Source organism: Marmota marmota, unplaced genomic scaffold (genome assembly GCF_001458135.2).
Source record: "Marmota marmota marmota unplaced genomic scaffold, marMar, whole genome shotgun sequence".
Taxonomy (NCBI): Eukaryota; Metazoa; Chordata; class Mammalia; order Rodentia; family Sciuridae; genus Marmota; species Marmota marmota.
The window spans coordinates 2589181-2616738 of record NW_025999926.1 but is presented as its reverse complement, the minus strand read 5'-3'; the positions used below and the strand labels follow the sequence as shown (position 1 = coordinate 2616738).

Below are 27558 nucleotides of genomic sequence, written 5' to 3'. Positions count from 1 at the left end.
TTTTTTTTTTTTTTTTTTTTTTTTTTTTTTTTTTGGCGGGAGGGAGTTTACTAGGGATTGAACACAGCAGCATTTTTCTCTTGAACTACATCAGCAGTCCTGTTTATTTATTTATTTATTTTTAAAAAAGGTCTCACTAAGTTGTTGATGCAGGTTCAAACCTGTGATCCTTCTGCTTGAGCTTCCAGAGTTGCTGGAGGTGTGTGCTGATGCACTGGTAACATTTTTTTATTACCTACACACATGTAAAATTTTGTCTTATGTAGATTCAGAATTTTTAATCAAAGAAGGCTTTGTAGCTGAACTTCTTTTATGCACCCTGCCCATTTTACATGGTTGATGTAGAGGTTCAAATGGACAATGAACAATGTTTATGCAAAATTTAAAGTGCCTTCTAAAGAGTTAGCACTTTCATTCGGAGCAGTAGAATCAAGCTATGCCTGGGAATAAAGCCCTCCTAAGACCCTGCGCGGCACTTTGCTTGGTAAGTTATTTGCTGAATGAATATGCACCAGCTGGAGATACTTGGCCATTGGCCTCTTTATCACGGCACTAATGATCTGCTAGTGAAGTCAAGAAGTTCCAGGTAGTAGGTTGAAGATGTGATAACTTCATCATGCTCTAACCTTAGTTTAGGGTGGGCCAATACTTTTCCAACAGAAATTAATTAAATCCTAAACTTACTGAAGACTCATTAAAAAAAAAAAGTAAAAAAAAAAAAAAAGCAGGCGGGGGCTGAGTGATAGAGCACTTGCCATGTTTGAAGACCTGGTTCAAGCCCTTCCACACCCCCTCCGACCCCCGTCCCCCACACAGCAGAGACATTTAATTCTACTGGAATTAGAGCTACTCTTTCCTAATCAACCCTGCTGTCATGATGGAAATCCTCATTATGACTAAACATCCTGCTAACTGCCACAACTTCCTAACAGGTATCACCTGTAGTTCCTTCTAGTACATCTTCCACATTCCTCTCAGTTATCTTTATCTCATCTGATCTGCTATTTCCTTGCTGACACTATCAGAAAGACTGACAGTAATCTAAAGGAATCGATTTCTTAGCAGAGAGTCCAAGAATCCTTTCCTAGGCTGACACAATGCACGGTCTTACTTTACTATTGTCATTTTAGCAAATGATCATGAATTCAATGGCTTAAAATGAGCTTAGAGTTATTGGCTTAGAGTTCCAGAAGTCAAAAGTCCAAAATAGGTATTACCATGATAAAGTCCTGGTGCCAGGAGAACTGAGTTCCTTCTGGAAACTAGGGAAGAATCTGTTCCTTGCTTTTCCCAGCTTCTAAAGGCCACCTGCTCCCTTGCCTCATGTCACATCACTTATTCTTGCTCAAGTCACAGCACTTTCTCTGACCCTCTTGTCTTCTTCCCATCAGGACCCTTGTGATAACATCAGCCCACCTCAATAATCCAGTATAATCTTCCTATCTCAGAATCTTTATTTAAAAATATTTTTATAGTAGATGGACACAATACCTTTATTTTATTTATTTATTTTTTTATGTGTGGTGCCAGGCAAGGGCTCCGCCAACTGAGCCATAAACCCAGCCCATCTGTAACATCTCAAAACCTTATTTGGAGCCGGGCAGCAGCACACACCTGTAATCCCAGTGGCTCAGAAGGCGGAGACAGGAGGATTGTGAATTCAAAGCCAGCCTCAGCAACAGTGAGGTGGTAAGCAACTCAATGAGACACTGTCTCTAAATAAAAATACAAAATAGGGCTGGGATGTGGCTCAGTGGTTCAGTGCCTACTGAGTTCAATCCCCAGTAAGGCCCTCCCCCGCCCCCCCGAAAAAAAAAAACTTATTTGGAAAGTTCTTTGGTGTCTAAAGTAACATATTCACAGGTTCCAGAGATTAGGATGTAGACATCACTGGGCAACTTTCTACCACATCAGTCCTCCTAGATTCATTTTACATCACTTTTTCTCCATGATCTCCACATCCTATTCCCCTGTCCTGGTTTATATTCTCTCTCTCCTTCTCCTTTAATTCTTAGTACTGGGGATTGAACCCAGGGGAACTCTATTATTTTTATTTTCCAGATGGAGGTCTTGCCAATACTGGCCGTGAATTTGACATCCTTCTGACTCAACATCCTGTAGCTGGGGTTAGAGGCGTGTGCCAACACACCCAGCCCTCGGCTCTCTCCTGGTTTTCTACCTGTGGAATTTTAAGAAACAGTATAGAGTAAGAAACCTAATTCTGGGTTTGGAATGTAGTTCAGTGGCAGAGTACTTGCCTACAATGTGCTAAAGTCTTGCTTGGGCTTAATCCCCAGCACTGAAAAGAGGAAAAAATAAAAGAGAGACAGGGCTTCATTCTGGAGCTGGACTCCTTATTAGTCTACTACTTGTTTGTTACTTATATGTTTTTTTTTTTTTTTTTTTTTATACCTTAGTACTAGACTTTAATATGGGAAATATGCTGGGCACAGTGGTGAACACCTGTAAACCCAGCTACTCAGCGCCTGAGGCAGAAGGATTATAAATCCAAGGCCACCTGGGCTACTTAGACAGATCCTGTCTCCAAACTTTTTTTTTTTTTTTTTTAAGGAGGGGTGCATGATATGGGAAGGTAGTTCATTCAGTACTTGCCTATCACTGCAAGGCTTGGTTCAATCCATAGTACTGCCAAAAAAGGCAAAAAGAAAAACAGGGGGTAGAAACAGTAAATTATACAAGAAAGAAATGATAAAAATCCAAACAGTGGAATGCTTTAGACAGATGACCTGATTTGATAAATTGATACTTTAAAAGGTGGTGTGTGTGTCTGAGATTGTTGAATGATTAAAAGAGACAAACAAAATACAATGAATTTTGGTTGAATTTAGATGCAGATTCAAACCAACTGTAAAAAAAGTATTCTGTGAGATAATCAGGGAAATCTAATTCAAACCAGCTCTCAGAGAATACTAAAGAACTCTAAACATAATAATAACTGGTGAGTAAACATTTGAAAATTTTTTTCTTGAGATGCACATACACAAGTAGAGATATATCTGAAAGTATTAAAAGTGAAATGACCTGATATCTCTAAAAGAAAAATAAAAAGCTTGCCCATGATTGGCAAAATGGTAATGGCCAAAGCTGAGTTATGGAGTTGATTATTGATTACTGAAATTTTCCACATCTTTTTTTTTTGTACAGGGGATTGAACCCAGGGGTGCTTTACCACTGAGCCATATCCCAAGCCCTTTCTATTTTTTTCTCATGAGACAGGGTCTCATTAAATTGCTTAGGGCCTAGCAATATGCTGAGGCTGGCCTCCAACTTGCTATCCTCCTCCCTCAGTCACTGGGATCTGTGGCATTTGGGTGGTGAGCTCTTTCAAAAGACTTGCCCTAAGAAAACTTTTCCTGGTTCTGCCAGAAAGTTCATAATTTCGTTATCTCCCTTAACAGTTAATTCACGTCTTTACTGCCACAGTACCCGATGCCTATTTAGGCATATTCTACTACTGTACGCTTCTCCTGTGCAAAGGACTCTGGTATTGTGCTAGGCATGGAGTGGGGAACGAAGCAGACATGTCCTCTATAGTGGACACAGGAAGAGTATATACAGTGCAGATCCAGGAAAACAATACCTAAGCAAACATGCAATTTCAAAGTGTAATAAATGGTGGGCCAGAAGCCCACAGACTTTTAGCAACAGAGAGTAAAGGAAAAAAGCAAGGTAATTTCTCTAAAGAGGGTGATTTTAAGACATTTCATAGGAGGGAATTCTTAAATGGAGACCTGAAGGTGTTTTGTTTTGGGGACTGGAAGATTAACCCAGGATGCTTTACCACCGTGTTACTTTCCCAGCCCTTTTTATTTTTGGGGGACAGTTCTTGCCAAATTGGAGATTGGTCTCTTACTTGTGATCCTCCTGTTTCAGCGTCCAAAACCGCTGGGATCACAGGCATGCACCACCATGTCCAGCAGAGATCTTAAATTCGAGTGTTAAGAACCGTTATATGTCATCACATGCTCGTTAAAAACCCTAATCCCACTTCCAATCCCAGGTGACGGCATAGGAGGTAATTAGTGCCTTTACATGAAGTCAGAAGAGCTTGCTTCTTCCCTCCTCTATCTCTAAGTTAGAGGACGAAAGTGGGCTGTGAAACCTGGAAAAGGCCTCCATCAGAAAACACCCTGCGGGCACCTGCCGGTCCGGGCACCGTCTCCGTGCTTCACCCGCCAGCCCTGTGGTGTGCGAGGGCAGCCGTGAGGGCAGCGTGGGGCTGGAACCCACACTTCTTAAAACTTTACGTGACCTGGGCTGATATTAAAATGACGCATGCTCACAGCGGAAAACGGGGCCCTTTACCGCTCTTCACCTCGTGGCTTGCTTTCGTGGTTAACATGAACGGAAGTTTAAGGCTAGGACTCGACACCAAGGCGAGGGGAGACGCATTTCTAAAATTACTTTAATCCATCAGCGGATCAGAGCGTCGTCACCGAGGGCCGGGGCGAACACCTAAAGGGTGAATTCCCCACACCTGGGTGGCGGGGCGTGGCCAGAAGGGAAGGCCCACCACCATTCCCGGCCTCCGCCGCTTCGCAGAGGGCGCGCCGGAAGTCAGGCTCGGGACAGGTGAGCCGAGAGGGCGGCGCAGCCTCCTCAGACCCTCTGCCTTCTGCTTCTCAACCCTTTTCAAACTAGATTGAGCGCGAGAGGCCGGGTGCACCTGGCATCACCCAAGGGATCCCTTCCGCACAGAGCCCCGCAGACAGCGCTTCCGGTCCCGCCAAACCCCGCGATATTTCACCCACCCACAGGTCCGCGCACAACGGCTCCGCAACCCTGGAACTTTCTAAAACCCCGCGCACGCTCCCTGCTGCTCTTAATGTCCTGGTTCCGCCCTCTTCTGACCACGCCCCTGTCCGTCTGGGCCGCCCACTCCGCGCCTAACCAAACTTTTACTTCCTCCCCTGGGTAACCTCGCAACAGGCCTCTGATTGGCTAACCGGAAGAGAAGGCCATGGAGAAGGAGCAGTGAGAGGCTGGGCGCTGGCTCCGCCCTCTAGTGGTTGCTTGAAACGTGATTGGTCGGAGCTGCTGCCCAATCAGCGCTGGGCTGTCGGATTCAAATCCAGAGCGTTGGGCCTGCGGTCGTTGGTTTTAGTCGAGTCGTTGCCCTGGCCTGAAACGGACGTGCGTTCCGCTTCGCCCGTTCTGCAGTCCGGTTTCCGCCTCGTTTCCGCCCCGCTGCGCGCCGGCAGTATGGCCCATAAGCAGATCTACTACTCGGACAAGTACTTCGACGAGCACTATGAGTACCGGTGAGCGGCTTTCGCGGACCCCACTTGGCCTNCCGAGCCCTCGCCGCCCCGGAGTCGGGGCGCATGGAGGATGCCTTTGTTCGCCAACCCTGAGATGGAGGAGCGGCGCTCACGGCCGGGGTTTCGTGCCCAGACCGGAACCGGCCCGGGAGGCTCCGCGCCGCGGAATCAGGGGCGGCGGGTGCCGGGCGCGCCGTCGGCAGTAAGGGACGCGGCCTGGCGGATCAGCCCAGTGCGGGCTTTGCCGGGTCGCGGCGGGCCCTGGGGAAAGGCGCTGGCTTGCTTTTGAAGTTGGCGGTACTGAAAGTTAGGCTGAGCGGAGTCCTCGAGAAAGGAGCCCCGCGGGGATTTGCGACTGTTTACCGGAGCGATGGCGGAGGCGAGGGTGCGCTCGCGCAAAGCACAACGATTGACCGGGCCTCGTTCCAGGACCCAGTGGACAACCCGAGTGGATTTTAGGCACTTTCCCCTGCTCGTATACTGTGAGCAAATTGCGTTTTTGACTTGCGAATTCTGCAGCGGTGCACTAGAAAGTAGAGGCTCAACTGGAACCAGTAAAATTCAGCAAATGGAATTGTGGGAGGTGGGGATGCTTAAAATGTGTTGGCCTTGTTGTGTATCGAACTTAATTTAATTGGGGCGTGGCTTCAAGGACCAGGCCACCCCTTGTCCTCCTGGGTCATAACTACAATGCTGCATTCTGGGAAAAGCTGCCCTTGGCCACGGTGACCTTGTTTTTGTTTGCCCTCTTGGAAGAGATTTCCAAGAACGCTGTTTGAGGAAGAAATTTACGTTTTGAGTGGGTGGTCTTTTTGCCCTCAACCTTAGTCAGGGGGAGGTTACAGGAAGAAAGCAATATTACTCCAGGCCGTTTTAACTGTTAGTATTATTTGAATTGCTTCATATTCTTAGAAAAAAAATTTCTCACTTTTCTGGCCATACATGCATTTGAAATCTTTACGTAGTAACTATACATTGCTCAGTGGTAATTGTGGGATGATGTTAACCAAGAGCCCAACTGGGGATATCCAACAAGGGACTGAATGTAAACTAGTATCTTTCTAAAATTTGGCGAATTATAAATTTTGGAACAATCTGGAACCAAGTATTTAGAGTAAACTTTTATGGGTCTATGTAAATTTCTTCTAGGGCATACTATTAAAATTAGACTAAAATACTTCTCTGACATCTGTTAGTGGTCTCTTCATTTTTAATATACTCAAATGATCTTCTATGATAGGCACTAAATCTGATTTACAACGTTGTTTGTGGTAATGTATAGAAGAATATCTTGGCATGTCTGAAATACTTTATTCTAACCCAATACAGTTTTAAGTTTCTGGTTTTATTTTGCTGATATTGGGGAATTGACCGTAGGAATGCTTTCCTACTGAGCTATTCTTCTGCCTAGCCTCCCCAGTGGGTAGGATTACAGGTGTGTACCTGCACACCTGAAGGAACTGATCTTAATTGACCAAGCCACTTAACCTTATGTAGGTTAACAATCTCCTGAAAGCTGGGAGTACATACTGATAATTCACCACTGAGGTGTGAATCTAGGGTGGTTTGTATATAGTGGTGCTACATGCAATATTTCTTTTTTCTGTGAGCAGTCTGTTTTTTTTTTTTCTTTTGTATTTGCAGACTTAATTTTCTAGTCCTTTCTCTTGCACTTGCATACCTTTTGTAAAGGCTATAAAATAGATGGATGCCATATCTTTTTTAGGATCATGGGAGTCTTGTCTTTGCAGGAAGAAAACTGAGGATTATTAACTCTTGGTAATTATTAATACTTGGGCTGAGATGTATCCAGGGGTTAAAAACTGTTCTCACATGCATGAGGGATCGATCCCCAGTGGCAAAAATGATATCTGTACTGTTATTTCAACTGAAGTAAAAGTTGGATGCAGTTATTTTGGAAACTGTCACCATGTAGTAAAATACAGGTAGAATCACTATGGGAGTTTAAATCTACTTAAAAATTTTTGCCTCTTAACTCCAACAAAGGAGAGCCAGTTTATATGGTTTATGAAGATAAGACTTGGAAACTTACATTTAAATAATTCTACATTTATGTAGATATTCTGTTCATGAAAGCAAGTGTACAAAAACATTTCATTGTCTTGATACTAATCAACAATATACAAGGTATTGAATATACAAGGAGTTTTTGTAGAGCCTAAAAAGCTAAGCAGCTTTTCAAGAATGAGTGATTATTGATGTGTACTACAAATCCCCTTATAATTCACTGGAATTGGTGAAAATTCTATGGTCTGCGGTAGTGAGCATAATCTGTCTACATAACTTACTCTAAGCCTTACTTTTGCCTTGCAAATAATACTAAATTGGTACATAATTAACTGACCATAAAATTAAGTTGATAACCAATTTTAAGCACCAAACTGTTATGGGTTCAGTTTTTGCATATGCTAAAATGTGACTACCTTGCACTAATCACCTAGCCAGCAGACTTACAGACAGGTTAGATAATCCCATACTGGTCATAAAAATGGGTTAGTGAGTGGTTGGCTCTGTGTACAACTCTTACTATCCCTGGAAATGATAAATATGGGGCTGAGGATTGTCTTTTGTAAAATCTTTTTATGGAAATTAAATGCTCTAAGGGAACACGGGGTGTGGTTTTGTTTTTAAGAACTTCATCAATCTACAGTTGTACATAGTCTTGATTTGACATTGAAGACTAATTTTGGCTATAAGTAACTTACTGGAAAACTGAAGGTCTATATAAGTTGTAAATACATGTAAATTGTGTTAGTATTTTTTTAATTTTTATTTTGAACAAAGTACTTGATGCCTAAAGCAATTTCTGCAGTATACAATAACTTGTTTCTGCTGTTGATCTAGTGTTAACAGGACACAAAATTTAACTACCCTAAATTTTTGTTCCCATGAGGTAAAAGTCCAGTAGTCCAGGGCAGGAATGAGAGCTTTACTATCAGGAAACGGGCTTCTTACCTCTTTTGCTTTACCACCCACCCTCCATTCCAACAGGAAGAAGAAAAAGAAGAGTTGGTTAAGTTCTTTTCCTTTGAGGGTATTTTTCATGAATTTGTGTGTTTTCTGATTATCTGTTGGTCAGAATTTGGTTTCATGACCAAACCTAGCTGTAGGAGAGGCTAGGATATGTAACCATGTGACTTAAATGGTGATGTTAACTGGAGAAGATTGACTTACAAGCAAGCATTCTGTTAAAAAGTTTGCCCCAAATAAAATGTATTCTGCTTAGGGACACAGCATACTCTTGACTCGTCGTATACTCAATGACATCAAAGACATTGTAACATAGAGTTGTTTTAGAGAACTTTGTTTTGAGGGCAAAACTCAAGCTATTAGTGTCCTTGTTTTTTGTGATGCCTGGAATCCGAACCCAGAGCCTCCCCTCATGCCAGGCAAACACTACTGTTGAGCTATACATACTCCACCACACAATTTTTAATAACTTAAAGGTACATGTATAAAATGGTAATTGTATGAAAGATGCAAATCACTAATATTTGGTTATATCTTCTAACAGGCATGTCATGTTACCCAGAGAACTTTCCAAACAAGTACCCAAAACTCATCTAATGTCTGAAGAGGAGTGGAGGAGACTTGGTGTCCAACAGAGTCTAGGCTGGGTTCATTACATGATTCATGAGCCAGGTAAGTTTTGCTACAAAGTGGCAACTGAATTTAAAATAGTGGCTGTATCAAATTTTAGTAACATGAACATTCAGAATCTTAAAGTGATTCTGATAAACTTGGCTTTTCTAAATGACTGAGCCCTTCTGTCCCCGGAGATCATTCCTATTCCATAGGAATGAGAATATTACATTATTCTACCTACAAGAATAATTTAAATAGTTCTGTTTTAATATTTGTCATTGTTAATCGTATCTAAAGTATTTTGTCATTACCTGGAACTTCCGTAGCTCTTCATTTAAAAAAAAAAAAAAAAGGAATTTGCTACATTAAGAGTAAATTAGATAGCTTATGATCATACATGTGCCACCCATGTTCACATGTTTCTTGGTATTGGGGCACCTAATCAAATGGGCCTTTCCCCAAAAAATACAAAAGCAACTAAGGAACTGAACTGCAGATTCTTGGGGCTCCATCTATTGACAGTGGGTTCTATGGAGGTAGGGGTTCCTGTTTTTTTTTTTTGTTGTTGTTGTTTTGGGGTTTGTGGCGGGGTAGTGTGTGTTTTTTGGCACTGGGGATTAAACCCCAGGGAAGCTTTACCACAGAGGTTCGTCCCCAGTCCTTAATTTTTTAAAAATTTCAAATAGACTGTCACTAAGTTTGAGGCTGGCCTCAAACTTGGACTCCTCCTGCTTCAGCCTCCTGAGTCTCTGGGATTATAGGCATCTGCCACAGCACCTGGATCCCTGGTTGTTTTTAATGTACAGTAGTGTTGAGAGCTAGTAGCTGATTTGAAGGGAATGTACTTTTCCCAATAGAATATTTTTCTTTTCACTGGAATGGAGATTGTAAAGGTAGAAGGTAAAGCTTCTCTACTTACACTTGTTTCCAGGCTAAAATATCAGAAGAATGTTCTAATTATCAGAAAAGTTTTCCTTCAATAACTGTTAATAGTGACTTTGAAGCAAAGTTCATTTAGATACAATAATCCCATTAATAGTTGAATCAGTTTAGTAGTTTTGTTAACCATATTAAACTAAACATTTTTTCTTTTCACAGAACCCCATATTCTTCTCTTTAGACGACCTCTTCCAAAAGACCAACAAAAATGAAGTCTATCTGGGATCATCAATTAAATCTTTCTCAAATTTAATGTATATGTGTATATAAGGTAGTATTCAGTGAATACTTGAAAAATGTACAAATCATTCATCCATACCTGTGCATGAGCTGTATTCTTCACAGCAACAGAGCTCAGTTAAATGCAACTGCAAGTAGCTTATTGTAAGGTGTTTAAGATAAAATTTCTTCTAGTCAGTTTTTCTCTTTAATATAAGTGCCTATTTGACATTACCTGTTACTTTTGTTAAATAAAGTTTGTATGTTGCATTTACCACCGTTTGAAGTTACCGAGGTATATTTTTTTACATTTAATTTGTGACTATTGATATTTTCATTTTATAATTTTAACCCTGAGGAAATAAACTTACATGAAAGAAATGTCAAATGAGTTTAAAATAGCTTGGTATGGAGGGGGGGTGACACCATTGAATTTACTTGAAGAAACAAAAAACAGGTGTGTGATTAAACTAGAACCAAAGTAGATTTAAAGCTTTGTTATTAGTGTGTAGAATCTCCAAGTGAATGGAAAAAAGCCCTCCTCAATACTATTTGGGTTCCTTCCACTTATCTAAAAAAAGTGCCACTACTATTGGGTTTTCAGAGAAACCACTATCTCAATTTGCCAAGTGGGGATAATTTTTTGTTTGGTTTTCCCCGTATTTTTTATTGTGCATTATAGTAGGATTTGTTTTTTTACTCATACGTGTATCAGTATAACAATTACGTGTATCAGTATAACAATTACATTGTCAGTATTAAAAGTTAAGCACTGTACAACATCTTCACGTTATATTTTGCATTTTTTTAGATTGCCTTTTTAGCTACTAAAAAAATAATTGCATTAAAAGCAGATACATCTTAATTGATGTGCTTAGTGATGAGTTGGCCAGGGAACACAGGCACTTTTATTTAGAAAGTGTATTTAATGAACACAAAATATATTAGCTGAGAGGGAATGGTGGCAGCCAATGGTGACCCTTCAACCTTCAGCACAGATTTCCTGTCAGACCTTAGGCTTGGGTTTATACAGGCAATTTTAATTGTAACAGTCTGAGAACCCATCTGGACAGAAACACGAACAAGAACTGCCAGCATTTATAGCTTGAAAAAAATACCTGTATTATTCAATAGTCTGCAAGGGATTTGTTTCAATTTAATTAGCCCCCAGTCTTTAAGTGGTCTGCATTACAGGCAAACATCTTCTCATCTTTAAATTAGCATGCGCACTCTCAGACTTCTTGAGCATCTTTTGAAATCAGCTCTGTGGGCTTCCAGCATGTCTTCTGTCCTCCCTGTACTTTAATTTTTTGTGGTTAACACATTCCCTTGTGGAGAGCCTTTTTCTCCATCCTGCGAAAATCTTATTTTTCCATCTCTTTACCCTCCCCTGGCACATTTTTTAAATGTTCAACAATTGTTGAAATAACAATTTTGAGGTCAAATTCCTTTCCATTGTAACTTCCAAACTGCTAGGTGTTTCTTAAATTTGGGGCACTAATAGACTTTCAAACCTACAGGGTCTCTGGCAGGGGCAGGGTGGGTGGCCTGTAATTCCGGCAGCTCAGAAGGAACTCAGGGGTGTGGCTCAGTGGTTGACTGCTCCAGAGGTTAATCCCCAGTACCCCCCAAACCCTACAAGGTCCGGAAGCCTCTTCACAGTGTATAGGAGACACCCCCTCAAGTCTTCAATCAAGAGGGGATCTGGGAAGTGCGGCGAGGCCACCGTGGTAAAGGGCCTTCGCAGGGTACCCTACCGAGGAATCCTCGTAACCCTCGGCTTCCCGCTAAGCCTTGAGTCCTGCACGTGAAGACAGCCCAGTTCCTATATCTCACCCTTGGGCCGCGCCTCCTCACCCGGGGTGACTTCCGCTGGCTGCTCCCAGAGGCCCCGGGCCTCCAGTTCTTCCCGCCGGAAGGCGGGGGAGGCGCTGTCGCGTTTCACTGACGCACTTCCTGGCGCCGCCTCCGAGGGCGGAAACGCTGAGTGATCTGGGCCCTGCGGCTGTCGTCTCTTGGTGGGGGCTCCTCAGAGCCGCCTGCCATGGCGTCAGAGGGGCAGCGGGAGTCCGAAGGCGAGGTAAAGGTCTCAGGGGCTTCCTGCCATGGCGGGCGAGCTCTCGGCGGCTTTAGCCTGTAGACGTGGCTTCCTTTGGGGGCGTCTCAGTCCGGAGGTGTCGGGGTGGCCGGCGGGAACGGGCACCTGGGGGTCCTAGGTAGTCCTTGAGGTGTCGGCCACTTACCCCAGGTCCCCCGGTGGTCAGCGCCGCGGGCGGGGTGTGATGCCACAGAGGCGGGCGTATGCCACCCTGCCCCGCGATCCGGGGGCGAGAGTTGGGTCCTCGGCAAGCTGGCCGCGCTGTGGGGAAGGAGTAACTGGTTTTCTAGCTCCCTGGGTTTTCTTAACTTCGACCTTCGCCCTACACCCTCAGCCGCTGGAACGAGCCCTGTCAAAACGTAAATTGGCTTTAGTCTTATTTACAAAAGTTCTTGGTGAAAGTAAGTCACTTACTACCTATTTCTAAATACTACCTACTTCAAGAACCTCAAAACAAAACAAACAAACAAACAAACAAAAAACACTTTATTTTAAGTTCCAGGGGCTCATGACAATAGGATAATGTTCTACCAAATCATATCTTGTTTTTCTAATAAAGCAAGAGACTTAGTGCTCTGTTGAGTAACAAGCAAATGTTTTGTGTGACTTTTCTGAGAAATTTAATGGAAATAAACCTATGCAACAGTGTTGTGAGTGCTACAGTTAAGTGTTTCCTGAGCATATTTGACAGCAGTTAAGTCCAAGGAGGCACTCTGTTATACCTAGTTAAACTGATATAGGTTAAATGCCCGTATTCCAAATTTAAAACTATAGAAACAGCAGTTGTAATCCTTATTACATAATATAGGCTTTATTTATTTCCATTTTAATTGATTTTCCTTATTTTTCACTTTTAACATTTGAAAAATGTTTTTCTAATAAAGCATTAGTAAAGAAATTCTTTGCTAGGAAAAAATACAAGTATTTTTTAACTGTACTGGGGATTGGACCCAGAGGTGCTCCACTACTGCTACATTCCCAATTTTTTTTTTTTTTTTTCCCGAAGAAAGGGTCTTGCTGAGTTGCTGGCCTCAAACTTGCCATCCTTCTGCCTCAGCATTCTGAGTTGCTGGGTTCTAGGAGTGCACCAGGTGTGCACCATGACACCTGACCTAGGCAGAAGATTTTAAACAACAGTTGTGGGGTTATAATGGAGTACCTCTTTGGGTTTTATTTTTGTTTGTTTGCATTTGGTTGCTCTTAGAAGGTATGTAGCTCAAATCCACCTTTTTTCCACAGGGCAGCGTCAAGTTGTCAGCAGATGTCAAACCTTTTGTCCCCAAATTTGCTGGGCTCAATGCGGCATGGTCTGAGTCCTCAGCAACATGTGTCTTCCCTAGCTGTGCAGCAACTTACTATCCATTTGTACAGGAACCATCTGTGACTGAGTATGTATTTTCTAAACATCTTGTCTTATGTAGGGGCTTATTTCATGGATTTAACATAACAGTGATTGGGTTTTCATACATGCCACAGCTACCACATTAAAGTCCTGCAGATGGTGAGAGCATACTCTCTAGATGAAAAACATCTGAGCCAGTTGTACAGCTTAACTATATCCTGTGATAAAAGCTGGAACTTTGCCTCTGCCCTTCTTCCATACTCAGAGTTCATACAGTAACTGTATCATGTATCTAGGGGCAGGGACTATAGTTCAGTGATAGATGCTTGGCTAGCATACACAGGGCCCTGGGTTTGATCCCCTGTACTGGGGGGAAAATCATATATCTGGGATGGAAGAAGAAATGGCAAGGAGGGGTAAGAAGAAAAGGACAAAGGGAGAATCAAATAGATAACATGTTCTTTATTTTTAAGGGTTAACATTTTAAAATCTTGGTCAGGGAATGGGTTGGAATGAGTAACTATGGCCTCTTCTATGTGAATAGGTTTTTTTTTTTTTTTAAGAAATTCTGGCTTTTGCTTTTAATTATTTTACTTTATATATGTTCTATAGATGAATTTTACAAATTGTGGTTTTTAAATTCTTTTAATTGAAAGAATGCTTATGTTTTTCTTTAGATTCTCCTTTTCCTCCTCAAGATTCATCCTCTTGATATTTACCAAAATGACTTTCATTTTTTGCTGAATTTGGAAAAATAAGTGTTAACCTTTCACATAATTATGTAGATTTATTTGTATCTCTGTTTTTAAGGTCTGAATCAGCTCTAGTGCTTATGTACAAATCCTGTGCTTCATGCTCCTTTTATACTGTATATAAATTCCAGAATTATTTTCAAGGATGAAAACTATAATGAATAAGAAAATCATTGATTTATCTGTTGTGTTTCAGAAACATCAGAAGGTGTAATTGTTGACAAAAGTTGAAACCTAATGTGCTATAATTGGTCTTTGGTGGGTATATGGGGTTCTGCATGGAGTCAGAATTAGCATTTAGTTCTTTTGGCTTGAGTTTAATAGTAGTGTTTTTCAAAACTGCTACTACAGTTGGCAAGAATTGGTTGAACATTTTTAGCATCTTGCAGTATACTTTGGAAATTTCAGAGAGCAGTGGCTGATGTGTTTAGTTAAAACCAATCAGCTTGGAGAAGAACTTGCACATGGCTTAGCAATATCTAACAGCTGAACTTTGCTTCGTAGAGATTGGAAGCCTAGATAATACTGCAGAAAAGTTTAGGTTTGCTGGGTAGGAAATAGGGAACATTGGTGGTGTTTTGAATGAGGTAATGACTTCACCTTCAATTTTTAAGGAAGAGTGCTTGAGGATTTTCATTGGATTCAGGCACAGGAAATAGAGAAAAAATTACTTAGAAACCTGCTAAAAGAAAAACACTCTTCATGATTGTTCACATGTGTATGTGTGTGCGCACACACGTGTATTGGTGGTGTTTGAGAAAGGGTCTCAATAAGTTGCTCAGGCTTGCCTGGAATTCGCCATCCTCCTGCCTGAGCCTCAGCTGTGAGCTGCTATGCCTGGCTTCTGTACATGTTTTGTTGAGAAAGATATAAACCTGTGCCCTTCTTTTGAAGAACAGATTCTTCACCTTCACTTGCCCTTCATTAGAATTTCATTCTTTTTCCCTTTTCCTTCTTTTTTTCTTTTTGGTGTTCTGGGGGTGGAACCTAGGGCCTTGCAAATGCTAGGCAAGTGCTTTTCCACTGAGCCACATCCCCAGCCATTCCATTAGATTTTCTGAGGCACAGAACAGAATCAAGCATAGAATTCACAGGAGCATGTAGGTAGTGGGACAAACCTTTGAATCTCCTTCTTTTCTAAAAGAACTAGTTCCAGTGCAGTTTGAAGCAGCAATAGGTCAGATGTTCTGTGGAACAGAAAAAGTTCAGTAAGAGGGTTTTTTTGGTTTTTAGCTAGGAATATTTCATTATTAGAGGTAAATGTCTATAAATAAAAGCTCTTACCAGATCTAAGTTTATTATAACATCATGAAATTAGTACACCGTGATACAAAGCAGTATGCACTGAAGGGAAGTGAAAATAGTAAAGCTCATTCTTGTGTGGCAGGCAGAGCTTACAATGACCCCCTTTTTTACTCCACAGACTCTACTTTCAACAGATTACATATATGGTTTCTGGTAAGGGGTGCCTATGTTCATAGCCCCCAACGAGGAGACAGGAAGACTGCATAGGATGTGTAATGACTAGACTTGGATTTTTCTACCTTTCAGTGTGGGAATAAGGAGGTTGTGATTTGTATTGTAACTTGTCTGCTTAGCATTTTGTCATTGCATCAGCTTTCTTTGGAAAATAATTGAAATCTCCAGTCTTACATTAACGTTGCTTAAGTCAGTGATAAGCTGTATTTTGCTTTAATCTACCAGCTGAAAAAATTGACGCAATAGCAGTTTTCAGAAATGGCATCTGTGTTGTTTGTAGGGAGTGTGATTGCTGACCTCAGTGCCAAGAATCTATCCCCTTTGTATTCTGGCCCTCATAGTCAGCAAAACACAAGTGTTGTGGAGAACTTGGAACAGGGAAGGACTGGAGGAAGATGATCTGCAGGAGCCCATGGCTCCAGGAGGAGGGTGTGCTCTGCAGGCTATTGAGCAGCCTCTCAGCAGGGTTTTTTGACCAGGGTTGTAAAGAGAGGCGTTTCCAAGTACTGGCCAGCAGGAGAGTGGAAAGCTGCTGGAGCAGGTTCCTCTTAACATTGCTTATGGAGAAAAATACACGGAAACAGGTCAGCATCTTTATTTGTGAAATGAGAAAGATTTTTAATTTAGCTTTTTTTAAATATTTTTTAGTTATAGTTGGATACAATACCTTTATTTTATTTATTTATTTCTATGTGGTGCTGAGGATCAAACCCAGGGCCTCACACGTGTTAGGCGAGCACTCTACCATTGAGCCACAACCCTAGCTCCTTTACTTGGCTTTTAATTAGTGCTATCCAATGTTAAAGTGAATGATCTAAAAACTTAAATGATTGAGTTTATTATGAAATTTTAAGCTCCTTGGTTTATATTATGAAGTCTTAACTGTAATGTATATTTTTTAGACAGAAGATATATACTGAAGAAACAGCCTTTGGACCATCAACGTTTCCACCTCAGTATTTATCTTCAGAGATAACGCTCCATCCATATGCCTATTCTCTTTATACCCTTGAGTCTACACAAAATGTTTGCTCAGTGCCTGCCTCGAAGTATGATTACAACCAGCCCAGCTGTTACCGGGGTTTTCGGACAGTAAAGCCCCGAAATGAACACAGGTGCCCCCTCCCACAAGAAACAAAAGCTTTGCTTAAGGTGAGGAAATGCTATGGTTTTTTTATATTCTTGAGTTGGTTGCTTTAATGTTTAAAATATAAGGAACTGGTGTATTTTTGCATGATATTTAAGCACTACTTATCATTTTTTTTTTTTTTTTTTTGATACTGGGAATTTACCACTGAGCTATATCCCCAGATCTTTTGTTTTTTTGTTTTTAATCTTTAAAAATGTTTCTAGAATTTTGAGACGGGGCCTTGGCTAAGTTGCAGAGGCTGGCCTTGAACTTGCGATCCTACTGCCTCAACCTCTGAGTCACTGAGATTACAGGCATGCACCTCTGTGTCTAGCACACATATCTTTTTGTGGTATTTAGCCTCTTAAGAAATTATTTGGGGCTGGGATATAGCTCAGTTTGTAAAGTTCATGGCTTGCATGCACAAAGCCCTGGGTTCAGTCCCCAGGGACACAAAAAAAAAAAAAAGAAATGATTTGGTATAAACTTTTTAAAAACGAATTATGACTACTTCCTAATTTGCTATTTTAAACTTCTTTTTATAGTGTTGGCTTTCTTATTTCATGATGCTTTTAAATCTTTTCTGCAGAAAAAAAACTGTGATGCGCAAAAGTTTAACAGTAAAAAGGCTGATGGTACAATATCATCTGAAATAAAATCAGCTAAAGGTTCCCATCATTTGTCCGTTCATGCTGAGAACAGTTTGAAATCAGGTAAAAATAACAAACTATGTGTACTGTCCATGTAACTCCATCTACCTCAAAACATCAGCTATTTCTTTGGACTTGTTCATTGTGACTTTTTAAGAATTGAGACTTGGAGCCTGGTACAGCTGAGGGCATCAGACTTCCTGTGAGATTCTGGAAGTCTTTTCTCCCAGGTGGGGAATTACTATGTGATACGCTTTACCTTGTGTATTCAGAAGGGAACCTTGCTTTACACATGAAGAACTTGTCTGAGATTAAGTGACAATTGGGTGATAACCACAAGCTTCAAAATATGCTCTTAAATAAAAGCAAATCATCACCATATCCTTGGTATTTGTTTCACCATGTTCATTTCTGAAGTAGCATCTCTGATGTTCTTCTGGGAAACTTTTAGTAGGTGAAAGAGGTTTTGGTTAAAATCCCATCCTAAAAAATACCAAATTTGGGCATGGTAGTTACTCAGAGGCATGGTTTTTATTTGTGCCACAAGTCACATCTACTCTTAGCTTGAAAACTTCTGTTCCAGTCTGGTTGAAAATGAGTGATTCTGTGTGATGTCATATTTTATAAGCTTTCTTTTTTTTTGTTTATTGCTGGGGAATGAACCCAGGACCTTGTGCAAGCACTCTGCCAATGAGCCACAACCCCAACCTGTGGTGTCCTATTTTGTTTCTGTAAATTTTTTACTAGTACAGTTTGATCATAAGCATCACCTATTTATATGACTTAAAGCTTTTATAATTGTGTAATTTCTGGAACTACCAATTTATTCATGTGTCATTTATATTATGTACTTTGGAAATTTATCTCTTTTCACTGACTTCACTCATAAACTACCTGGCACATGGAAAGATGAAAGGAAAGTTTTAATTGTTAACTATAGTAGCTCTGGCCTCACAGTTTATCGAGGGGCTTCATGGTGCTGCAACCTACGTCATCCGTTGCACTTAAAGAAAATGATGGGAAGAAGGCTGTAAGTTTCATTCTACTTGCCTTCTTCCAGTTTGTTCCAGAAAACTGAAAGGTAGAAAGTTTACTACATAAAGGAAGTTTTGGTAGAATCTCCTTAAACATGCAAAACTCTAAAATACATATTACAAATAATTAAAATGCTAAGCTGTACAGTCAGGTTGAAGTAACTATTTCATCAGCTTTAGAATTACTCCCCACATTTGAAATGCATTTCACATTTGCTTATGATGATGAAACAAGAATGATCCATGTTACTGGTCATTTGAGTTTTATACTACTGTAAAAAAAGTAAGCAACACCAGCACAGTTAGGATGTTTTTGACAGCAGCCCAGTACATCAATAGCAGTAGACTTTCTACTCTGAAATTTAAGCTGAAATATTAGTCATCAAATTATATCTTTTCATTCTGTAATTACAGATGGTTATCATAAACAAACAGATAAGAAATCCAGAATCATTGCAAAACATGTGTCTACTTCCAAACCTGAATTTGAATTTAGCAGATTGGATTTTCCTGAACTGCAGAGTCCACAGAATAATAATATGGCAGAGATACAAAAACAATCCAGGTGGGGACCTTTCCACTCGACCTCGACCAACATCTCTCTCCTTGGAGAAGTGGGAAAACCAGTTGCAACAGTGTCAGAGGTGAGTTGGGGGTTCTGTGTCTATCTATCTCTCTGTCCTCAGTATACACCTTTTCAGTTATGTCATTTCAGCCACCACCTTATCATGATCCTGATGAGGGCTGTGAAGTCCACATCATTGGGGAGGCCTTTCATCCCTCACTTATCTGACCTTCTCAGTTATTTGAATTTTTTAACAATGAGGCTGCTACCTCTTATTATTTTTTAAAAGAACCTCCTAAAATCATTTTATCTTTTAGATGAAAGGTATTGTAGTGCCTCAGAAGAAAAAGTTTCTGGCTTAGTCTAATTGCTTTGACAGCACATTTAAAATATGTCATCTCTAGCATTGCATTCTGATAGCCATTTTCCAATATAGAGAAAAAGGACTTTTTAAAAGTAGTATTTAAAACTACATATTGTAACTTCTTAATTTTCAAACTTTATCTGCATCTGTGTCTTGCTAATTATACAACAGATTCAACAAAATTCATTGCATTAGAGCTGGGCACAGTGGCACACACCTGTAATCCTAGCAATTTGGGAGACTGAGATAGGAGGCTCACAAGTTTGTAATCCTAGCAATTTGGGAGACTGAGATAGGAGGCTCACAAGTTTGAAACATAACTAAGGAACTTAATGTGGCCCTAAGTATCTTTGTGAGATGCTCTCTCAAAATAAAATATAAGAAGGGCTGGGACTGTAGCTCAGTGGTAAAGTGTCCCTAGGTTCACTAACCAATACCCAAAAAAGAAAAAAAGGTGCAATAGGTGCTTTCAGTTTGGCTGCTTTATAATTTTAAATTACATAGTATTCAGCATTTGGTCTCAGAAGGTTTAGTCCAAAAAATTGAGACATTTTCCTTGAATGGATTGACTTCAGACTTCCAGGAAAAGATGGTGTTGGGTTAGTAATCTCTAAAATGATTTTTGATAAATTTCCACTGAAGAGAGAGATGGAGTACAACTCAGTATGAAAACAGGAGGAAGAAGAAGGATAACAAAGAAATAGATCTTTCATTTACCCTATGAACATAAAATAGGTTCATCCATTTGTGGAAGAAGATTTACATACTGATTCCCTCATTATCTTGAATTCTGTATGTTCTTTTTTTTCTTTTATGTTTTTCTATATGTTCTTATTTTTATTTTAAATAAAATACGTACATACATACATGCATACATGGCTGGGGATATAGCTCAGTGGTAGAGCACACCTGGGTTTAATCCTCAGAACTGCAAAAAAATTAGTAAATAAAAATTGGACTTCAATTTTTAGAGCAGTTTTAGGTTCTCAGTAAAATTGAGAGGCAGGGACAAAGACTTTTCATGTACCACTGTCACCACAAATGCACGGCCTCCCCTGACTATGAGCATCAACCCCAGAGTAGTGTGCTTGTTACAGTTGATGAACCTACATAAACACATCATTATCACCTCATAATTTACTTTAGGGTTCACTCTTGGTGTTGTACATTCTTAATTAGACAAACGCATAATGACATGCAACCATCATTAGAGCATACAGTGTAGTGTCACTGCCCTGAAAGTCATCTGCTCCACCTGTTCGTCTTTTCCCCCAAACCCTGCCAGCCACTGATCTCTACACTTGTACCTTTTCTAGAATGTCATATCGTTGGCATCATACAGTAGGTAGCCTTTTCAGATTGGATTCTTTCACTTAGTAATATCCATTTCACTTCGCTTCATGTGTTTTCATGTTTTGATAGTCATCTGTGAGAAACTGCCAAACTGTCTTTCAAAGTGGCTGTGTTTTGCATCCTCTCCAGTGAATGAGAGTTCCTATTGGACCACATACTTTCTGGAATTTGGGGTTGTTGCTATTACAATGGATTTCTGCCATTCTAATAGGTGTATTATAGTAAGCTATTCCAATAGTATTATGACATTTTTTATAATTTGCTTTTCCCTGATGACATGTTATGTGTTTTCATGTTAGGGTGAAATGGTGGTGAAAAATAATAATTCAACTGAATATGTAACTGATAATGCTGCTACCAATTCCCCTTCATGTACAACAGGTAAGAATGCCTGCAAAACATTATTTTAAAAAATGTGTCATATTTTCTAAGTTCATTTTTAATTCCAGTGGAATGAAAAAGATTTTTATTTTGTTGCCCAACTAATAGTGTTGGTGTAGAAAATTAAAGTCAATGAGATTCAACATCTATGCACAAGGATTGTAAAGAGATGAGAATTCTAAATGAAATAGATGTGCAATTAAGTGAGAAATTATGAACTCAGAAAAGAGTACTTCCTTCAGTATTACCCAATTTAAAAAGTTTTTGATCTCAGGACCCCCAATACCTTTAAAAGATAAAGATCCCAAAGAATTTCTTTTTCTTTTTTTAAAAATATTTATTTTTTAGTTGTAGTTGGACACAATATCTTTATTTTGTTTATTTATTTTTATGTGTGCTGAGGATTGAACCCAGGGCCTCGCACATGTTAGGCAAGCACTGTACCGCTGAGCCACAACCCCAGCCCAAGAATTTCTTTTTATTTGGGCAATATATGTCAAGATTTACTATATTTAAAGTTGAAGAGATTTTTAAATGTTACTTCACTTAAAAATAATGAGAAATGCACTGCATTTTCACAGTCTGTTTTATGAAAAATAAGTATTTTCTAAGATTAAAAAACTAATATGAGCAACCTTGCATTACAGACTTGTAGCTCTTTAACATCTAGCTCTGTAGATCTGCTTGGGCATTTCCTGCTCCATAGTTGCATGTCATGTAACCTTTGGAACACTCTAGGGTATACTCGGGGGAGGGAGGGAGAGGCAGGAGGCAACTGATGCTTTTCTACTGTTAGGAAGACAGTTTTGACTTCTGCGCCCCTCTGAGCTGATCTGTCCTATCCTGGCCAAGAAGTAACATAGTCAAAAAGTATAATAGGACCCTATTTTTGAAAATTTTATAGTAGCTTGTTCTAACAGAAAACTTGAATTTATTCATTGATGTGTTTTCTTGTGTTTACAAATGTGCTTTTGTATGGGTCTCCACTTCTGAGGCTGCTCTGAGGATGTATAGCTCTGTAGTGATACAGAGAGCCTCCCTTGATGTTAGCCACAGCTGCTGACAGGTGTTCATCTGCCCATGTCCTGATGGATGTCCTTTTGTTTTGTCTGTGTATAGAGTTTCATGGGCACCTAAGGAGTAGTGTTGCTGTACTTATACCTGTGTTCTAAGAGAAATAAATTACCAGTTATTGTGATAGCTGAAGTCTAGTGATCTTTGACTTCTGATGTTAAAGGTACACATCAAGGTTAGTAGGGCCAAAATTTGATCTTTAGCTCTTTAATTCTGTTTGTTTGCCACATGGATGTTATTGTAGATTTTTTTTTTTAACAAAACTATTGTTTGTCTCCCCACCTCCATCCTCCCAAGTTAAAAAGCTAGTTTCTAGGAAAAATCAGTCTTTACGGGAAAAATTTGTCATGCATGCTCCCAGAAGAAAGACAAGTTTAGCGAATACCATAGTTTCCAAGGGGATGTTTTGGACAATAACCTAATTTTAATTATTGTCTGAGCAATTACCTCATGTAATGCATGTTTGAGTAACTATGAAATTTCTGATTTACTGTTGAGGTTGTTCAACAATTTTGGTTATCTTTGAGCAGAGTTATCTTGGACACCAATGGGTTATATTGTTCGGCAGACGTTACCTTCAGAACTGTCACCAGCTCCTAAAAATGTTACTTCCGTGATAAACCTAAAGACGTTTGCTTCATCAGCAGATCCTAAAAGTGTTAATTTGTCATCCTCTGAAATTTTATCTTCGGATCCTTCCTACAACAAAGAGAAACACATTCATCCTACTGAAAAGGTGTGCATTACCGGAGACAGAAAGCAAGATGGTGGCCAGGATCCATGGGGAAGAGGAATGAGAGTTAGTGTTTAATGGGAAAAGTTTCAGTTTTCCAAGAGGAAAAGAGCTCTGCAAATAGTGGGAATGATAGTTGCACAACAGTATGGATGTGTGTAATGCTTCTGAACTGATCACCTAAACATGGTCAGGATGGCAGATACTATGTATACATATGTAAAATGAATTGGAAAGTAAGAGGGATAATCTATGCCACTGGATGATTCCCCATCCTAGTCCTAACTGTGAACATGCTTCATTCCATCCTGTATTCTCTAGTCTAAGCTATTTACTTGCACCTTGAAAAAAGAATAGGATATTCATCAAGGAATTCAAATGATAATTTTTCAACATGAGAACCCACGTTTTAGACCCATACCTTAAAATGTTTGTGAACTGTTTTGAATTCTTTTTTCTTCCTTTGGTGCTGGGGATCAGACCCAGCTCCTCACAGCAAATGCTGTACCACTGAGCTTCACCCAGCCCCAGTCTAGATATTCTTGATTTTCATTGTATAGAAGTCTGTGAAGTTGAAATATGGCCTTGTCTAGTAAATGTATAAGAAGGGCAGTCTTTTTGAGTATGAGGAGCTTTTTGATATCCAAAAATGTCTTTAGATTCTCCCACATGATGATGAGCTATGTGTTTGTGATGCCCTTACAAGAAGGTGTGATGGTGACTGTTAGAGCAGAGCGAGACTGCTTACTTGTCACCGCTCTGTGTAGAGACCTTCTCTTGTATGTGTACACAGAACTTGGCTTTTGCTGGTACCTCATCCCTGTTTCTGGGTTGCTCCAGGTACTGAGCACAGCACAGCAGCCCACTGTCTATTTCTGGGCTGCAGCTTCTAGGTGGCTGTGCAGGCCAGTTTTCCTACTGTGCACTTAACATTCTGAGTTAACAGCTCTTGTTTTATTTTTCTAGAATCTTTCTTTAAAAATATTTTCTTAGTTATAAGAGAAGTTTATTTCAGAAAGGTTCTAGAGTAAAAATAAGAAAATTAACATTTCCTATAATCTTATAACCCAGATGGCTTTGCAGTTTTCTTCTGAAACTTTCTGTACTGTGACATTTTATTACAGAAAATATAAATGTAGCACTGTAAAGATCTAGTGATGTAAAAGATCTTCTTTCTCATACCTCTTTACATTTAAATTTGGTGCTAAGGATTGGATCCAGGTCCTTGTGCGTGCTGATTGCCCACTCCCACACCTCTATTCTCACCTCTTACAGAATCCCACGTTAGTAATCCACGATACTTCCTGCCTCTGCTTGCAAAACATTAAACAAATTGAGAGGGATTTCTCTTGTTTTGGGTTCTTCATTTTCTTTTTTGGAGGGGAGGGGGAGATCTACCATTGAGCTATACCCCAGCCATTTTTTTTGACAAAATACAATCACATTGTACACATTTCCCTTGAAATTTGTCTTTTTTACTTGATAAAATACTGAAAACAACCCCTCTTGGTCAGTGGAAAAGCTCATTTTCTTTCTTTATTTCATAGTACTGGGATTGAACCCAGGGGTGCTCCACCACTGAGCTATATCCCTAGCCGTTTTTAAAATTTTATTTTGAGACCAGCTCTAACTATGTTTCCCAGGCTGGCCTTGAACTTCCCATCCTCCTGCCTCAGCCTCCCAAGTATCTTGGATTTAAGACCTGTACAACTGTGCCCACTAGACTGAAAAGCTCATTTTTAATAGCTGCTGGCCGTTTTACTCCTGAAGGGTGAATTCCCTCTGGGATAGAACAGGACCCAAAATATAAGAAGTCTCTGCCTTGTGGATCATTCTGATGGAGAGAGAGGCTTGGCAGTATGTAGGCAGATGGCATGTCAGAGAGTGGGTAGTGGTCTCAAGGGAAAACTAAGCAAGGTCAGAGGACACAGAGGGAGGGGATAGGTAGAGATGGGGTGATTTTTACCAAACTAAAGGAGGTAGATGTAGCCTCACCAGATCTAAATGTTAAGTGCAAAGGCCTTGAGGCCAGAGCACACCTGCCCTGATTGAAGATGGAACAAGGACTGGGGGACTGGGGGAGTCAGTTCAGCGTGTCCATGTTGGGTGAGGCTTTTGCCTGATGGAAGGGTCAGTCATGATTGTGACGCTCAGGCAGATCAGATTAGGAATCCCAGGCCTTGCTGATAGAATAGATGTCTGAATGAGCTCAGGTTGATATTAGTAGGAATACCGATAACTTGATCTCCTCAAGATGGAAACTAGGTCATGTTCAAATCCACAGGGTTTTCAGAAAGAATTTGGCTTTATAATTATTTTACCAGATTTTATTTCTTTCATAATTAATCTACCAAATGCTGATTCTTTCAAAAACGGGATAAGGATAGAATTCCTTATCAATTCGAGTACAGTTGACATGGGCTTATACAACTTGATATCTTAATTTAGTTCTGATGTTTGGTGTTAAAGATTCTATTGGATCCCCTAAAAACCCACAACTTTTGCATTGTTTTTGTTCTAGTCCAAAGCATCACAAGGTGGTGACCTTGAACAAAATGAAGCCTCAAGGAAGAATAAGAAAAAGAAAGAAAAGTCTAAATCAAAATATGAAATCCTGACAGTTCAAGAACCACCAAGGATTGAAGTACATTTATGTTTATTATTTACTTTGTGTGATATATTAAATGGGTCTTTGTTAATAGACACATGGGGTCATTACTGGTTTCCTAAGGGAGCATCTTTAATGTTTTCTTTAATGATCCTTTTCCTAGTGCTAAAGAGAATAGTCATCACTCATTGTCTCCACATATTCCTTTGGGCTCGCCAGCTGTCTCATGGTGGGCACTCAGTGAACATTTGAGTGAATGAATGGTCTAAGGAAATAGAGCTCCTTGTATCAGATGGAACAGTTGGTGTGCCATGTCACTAATACATCCCCTCAGTTCTCTTTCTATTGTTTTCCTTGCTTTAGAATGCCAACTTTTGTAGGGTCTCCTTTTCTATCCAGAAATCTTGTAAATGCTTTACTATGAAGAGATATTTGGAATATTGTAGATTTATTGTGGGCCCTGATATTATGAGAATTCCATGAGTTTCCAGAACCGCTCATTGTTATTACAGGATACTCTAATGAAAAAGGGGCCAGCCTGGGTCTGGCTGTTTCTTGGGGGCTGGGTTGTCTGCCTCCTACTGCTCTACCAGACTGCAGCATCCTGGCTGCTGTGCAGACACAGGTGTCTTGCAGAAGTGCTGCCCGGGTGTCCCACTTAGGGTCAAGCCCAGGACATTCCCACAAACCTTGGTTCCCAAGGCTCTGGGAACATCCATTTGAGAATAGCAGTTATGTGTTTGAAGACCACCTGCTATGGCAGTGCATTTTGGCTGGACCAATGAGCAGTTCCCAATTCTGCCTCATGTTTCCCACATAACTATTTCAAAGGCCCCTAAAATTTTGAAAAAATTACCTAAGATGTATTTCAAACAATTTAAAATAGTTTCTCAGCAGGCTTGGTGCCTTTGTTTCCATGTACTAGGCTGGTTCAGCACAAATTCAAGAATACGTAAATCTGCTAAATCTAGATTTGATAGTTTCTCTAATGAAAAACATGTTCTTTTAAAGAACAAGTTCTTAGCCTGGCACAGTAGCGCACAACTATAATTCCAGAGGCTCAGGAGGCTGAGGCTGCAGGATTGCAAGTTCCAAGCCAGCCTCAGCAAAAGCAAGGCACTAAGCAACTCAGTGAGACCCAGTACAAATAAAATACAAAAAATGGTGCTGGGGATGTGGCTCAGTGGTCGAGTGTCCCTCAGTTCAATCCCTGGTGCCAAAACAAAACAAAACAAAAAAACAGTAAAGAACAGGTTCTTAATTACTCTCAGTCCAGGGTTGGGTTCAAGGTCAATTCCTTAAATTCTTGATGTTATTCTCTTTCTGGGACAGGGTTATTAGAATGTGGTCTTGAAATTTGCTCTAAAAGTTAAATAAAACAGAAGCTCTTATATTAGTAGTTTGGGGCTGTTTTGTATCACCTTTAAAAACTTTTGTGGAATCTTACTAAAGAAAAAAATATAAGCAAGGAAAAATTGTACTTGGCATATTTGCATTCTCCTGATGAATGAAGAGCTAAAGGGGTGTGTGGTTTACTTAGGATGCCGAGGAGTTTCCCAATCTGGCAGTTGCATCTGAAAGAAGAGACAGAGTAGAGTCACCGAAATTTCAATCTAAACAGCAGCCACAGGTAATTTTTAGATTGAAACCATAGTTGCTTTAGGCCTAACGTTTCTGGCTAAACTAAACTCTTGGAAAATCTCTCTAAATATCTTTGTGTACTAAGACAGGTGGTTTTGTTTTGATTTGTTTCTCCTGGGGGAACTGTATCCCATGTGTTGAAACAGAATTGCTCCTAAGCTGAAATGTTTTGTCCCTTTTGTAATAAAGTCTATTGTAACTGCAGTTGCTATGAGAGAAAGGAGGGAGAAGCAAACTAATAAACTGCCTTATGAAACTTTGAAGAAAAAAGAGTTGGCTTAGTTTATTCAGGAAACAGAATTCTTTGCC

General features: G+C 40.2%; 2 protein-coding genes across 6 annotated transcripts in view; both read left to right on the top strand.

Annotated features, from left to right (window-relative positions):
• The first annotated feature begins 5029 nt into the window (after window positions 1-5029).
• Window positions 5030-10321, top strand: Cks2 (CDC28 protein kinase regulatory subunit 2). Its single transcript, XM_015503951.2, has 3 exons — window positions 5030-5282; window positions 8818-8945; window positions 9987-10321. The coding sequence occupies exons 1-3, from the start codon at window positions 5224-5226 to the stop codon at window positions 10037-10039; spliced, it is 240 nt and encodes a 79-aa protein (XP_015359437.1). The 5' UTR covers window positions 5030-5223; the 3' UTR covers window positions 10040-10321.
• Window positions 10322-11976: 1655 nt separating this feature from the next.
• Window positions 11977-27558, top strand: part of Secisbp2 (SECIS binding protein 2) — a 37095-nt gene continuing 21513 nt past the window's right edge. For 2 of the 5 annotated variants that reach the window (XR_007346469.1, XM_015503948.2), the window contains exons 1-9: window positions 11977-12126; window positions 13384-13532; window positions 16620-16869; window positions 17436-17559; window positions 18945-19174; window positions 21112-21193; window positions 22798-23003; window positions 25522-25644; window positions 27149-27238. Coding sequence is in view for 4 of the 5 variants with exons in the window: in XM_015503948.2 (XP_015359434.1) it covers window positions 12091-12126; window positions 13384-13532; window positions 16620-16869; window positions 17436-17559; window positions 18945-19174; window positions 21112-21193; window positions 22798-23003; window positions 25522-25644; window positions 27149-27238 (1290 nt within the window). In the remaining variant the exon portion in view is untranslated. The remainder of the gene's footprint in view (window positions 12127-13383; window positions 13533-16619; window positions 16870-17435; window positions 17560-18944; window positions 19175-21111; window positions 21194-22797; window positions 23004-25521; window positions 25645-27148; window positions 27239-27558) is intronic. The other 3 variants (XM_015503949.2, XM_048800296.1, XM_015503950.2) reach the window with 3 other exon arrangements.